Source organism: Amphimedon queenslandica, unplaced genomic scaffold (assembly GCF_000090795.2).
Source record: "Amphimedon queenslandica unplaced genomic scaffold, v1.1 AMPQUscaffold_13351, whole genome shotgun sequence".
In the NCBI taxonomy this organism is placed as follows: Eukaryota; Metazoa; Porifera; class Demospongiae; order Haplosclerida; family Niphatidae; genus Amphimedon; species Amphimedon queenslandica.
The window spans coordinates 186,694-189,294 of NW_003546413.1; the positions used below are offsets into that span (position 1 = coordinate 186,694).

Sequence of the window (2,601 nt, forward strand, 5' to 3'; positions counted from 1 at the left end):
CCAAGGTCTTCCTTTCCCGACTAACATCACTTGCACTACATACACTAACAGTTGGAGGGGTAGGAGGTGGAAGAGGCGTCATGATGCAAGACTAGCTACAGGTAGTACTAATACCAGCCCTGTCTTGCTGTTCACTCTCTCTTCAATGGATCCTTCATCTTACAGGGGGAAGAAACGAGAGGAGATTGTTGTGTCTGTAGCATTAACTGTGAATGATGTTAGTATGTCGTCTGAATTCTCTCTTTTCTTTGCTTTCTTTAAAAAGCTTTGTTTATCATGACCCATGCTTGGCCACGTTTTCAGTAAACTAATTTCATTTTGCCTCTTGTTTAAATTAATTAAGTGATCCTGTAACTGATAAAGCGGCACCAAATTTGAAACATATCTAAAAGAATAAATTGATTTTAATTATTATTACTGGACTGTTGGCATTTAAGTATGGTACGTACAATTACAATCAATATTATGAGTTGTAAACACATTAAAGAAGTAAGGTTGAAAGATGAATGAGGTAATGTATGGTAATAGACCAGACCCTTGCTTTGTAGAGGGGACTGGCTATGAGACTAATAAGGAATGAATCTAATGAAGTGGAAATTTATACTTATTACAAGTCCTTATATGTAAAGATATTTACTATTGACATTGTTCTAGATCTAATAGTATATACTCTCACTATAACACTCTTATAATCAACTGTGTATGTTTGTCCCCACAATTTTACCACCAATCACTGAGACTATTATAACTGGTTAAACTAGATAAATTATCTTTTAAAATCATAAAAATACATATCACTGAGCTAAAAAAAACTAAACACAAATTAACAATAAAAATTAACGTCAATTGGCAATATTCATCAAAGTAGCAGTTAAAATTCCAAACAGTATGAGACTGAGGAATGGAATGAGGCAATATCCACTGCTAGTAGGAGAAGTACTAGGAGCAGTTGTACTGATAGAAGAACTGCTGCTGGAAGAACTGGAACTACTACTGCTGCTAGAGGACACACTTGCTCTACTGCTTGGAGTAGCATTGACAATGTTTGTTGTACTACTAGGAGTTGCATTGACAATGTTTGTTGTACTACTAGGAGTAGCATTGACAATGTTTGTTGTATTACTAGGAGTAGCATTGACAATGTTTGTTGTACTACTAGGAGTTGGATTGACAATGTTTGTTGTAGTACTACTAGGAGTAGCATTGACAATGTTTGTTGTACTACTAGGAGTTGCATTGACAATGTTTGTTGTAGTACTACTAGGAGTTGGATTGACAATGTTTGTTGTAGTACTACTAGGAGTTGGATTGACAATGTTTGTTGTAGTACTACTAGGAGTAGCATTGACAATGTTTGTTGTAGTACTACTAGGAGTAGCATTGACAATGTTTGTTGTAGTACTACTAGGAGTAGCATTGACAATGTTTGTTGTACTACTAGGAGTAGCATTGACAATGTTTGTTGTAGTACTACTAGGAGTAGCATTGACAATGTTTGTTGTAGTACTACTAGGAGTAGCATTGACAATGTTTGTTGTAGTACTACTAGGAGTAGCATTGACAATGTTTGTTGTAGTACTACTAGGAGTAGCATTGACAATGTTTGTTGTACTACTAGGAGTAGCATTGACAATGTTTGTTGTACTACTAGGAGTAGCATTGTTTGATTGGGAACTTTGAGAAGACACAGAATTTGTAGCACTGGGGCCAGGCGTAGCATTAATAGTGTTTGCAGAAGAAGAGGTGCTACTGGTAGTTGAAGCACTAGATGAAGTCATGCTAGAGACTCCAGTGCTAGTAGAAGAACTGCTAGATGTGGCTGATGATGATGTAGTAGAAGTACCCACTTGATAAAGTGCAGCTACATGTACATGTATACTTTAAAATAAAACATTTTGATAATACATTTTTTGTTACCTGCTTCAGGGCAATTCTCAAAGTCGTCCTAAAAATTTTTTAAATACAGTGTACTATTATACAAAGGCCAAGTTGACTTACATAACATATCTCAAGACATGAAGGACATATAATTGTTCCTGTGTATGTTACACTGTTGTTGACTTGATTAACTGTTAACTAATGGAGAATTGGAACTATATAAATGCTTTCCCTTTTCCCTCGGCCCTCAGAACTTAAACATACCACTTCTCCAGCTTGACTGCAATGATATGATTGACCAAGAATGAATATTGTAACGGCACCATTAGAGCATTGATACTATAGCAATACTAAGAAATTGAAAGAAGTATGATATGATTAATTACCTGATAGCAGCCAGCTTGAGGGAAAGGAAGTGTTACACTGCTAGAACTCATTCTAGCTACCCATGAAGTATTGTGTTCAACGCATCTTGAGCCTTCCCCATATGTTTCAGCTCTTCGATTACTTAAACCTATAAAATGTCAGTATAAAAAGGATTTGCCTCTGCTACATCAGCAATCTCTTTAAAGCCATCTTTTTGTTTGTACACATATTTACTCCTCCTAATAACATGTTACACACACTGACCCTACCTTCCTCCTCATTCCTCCCTATCTCTCCATCACATGCTTTCAGCCATTCTCCCAAAACAGAATGAATTATGATATTTTTATTAAAAAT

The 2,601-nt window shown here is 36.0% G+C and overlaps 2 protein-coding genes across 2 annotated transcripts in view; one reads left to right on the forward strand and one right to left on the reverse strand.

The window, feature by feature from the left end:
• Window positions 1-280, forward strand: part of LOC109582826 (speckle targeted PIP5K1A-regulated poly(A) polymerase-like) — a 3,027-nt gene extending 2,747 nt beyond the window's left edge. The window contains exon 5 of the mRNA XM_019997807.1: window positions 6-280. Coding sequence (XP_019853366.1) covers window positions 6-280 — 275 coding nt within the window. The remainder of the gene's footprint in view (window positions 1-5) is intronic.
• A 467-nt stretch (window positions 281-747) lies between these two features.
• On the reverse strand, window positions 748-2,480 carry LOC100641047 (flocculation protein FLO11-like). The gene is made up of 5 exons (XM_019997838.1): window positions 2,265-2,480; window positions 2,143-2,217; window positions 1,999-2,076; window positions 1,918-1,945; window positions 748-1,861 (listed from the first exon to the last, which is right to left on the reverse strand). The coding sequence occupies exons 1-5, from the start codon at window positions 2,313-2,315 to the stop codon at window positions 843-845; spliced, it is 1,251 nt and encodes a 416-aa protein (XP_019853397.1). The 5' UTR covers window positions 2,316-2,480; the 3' UTR covers window positions 748-842.
• Between the last annotated feature and the right edge of the window lie 121 nt (window positions 2,481-2,601).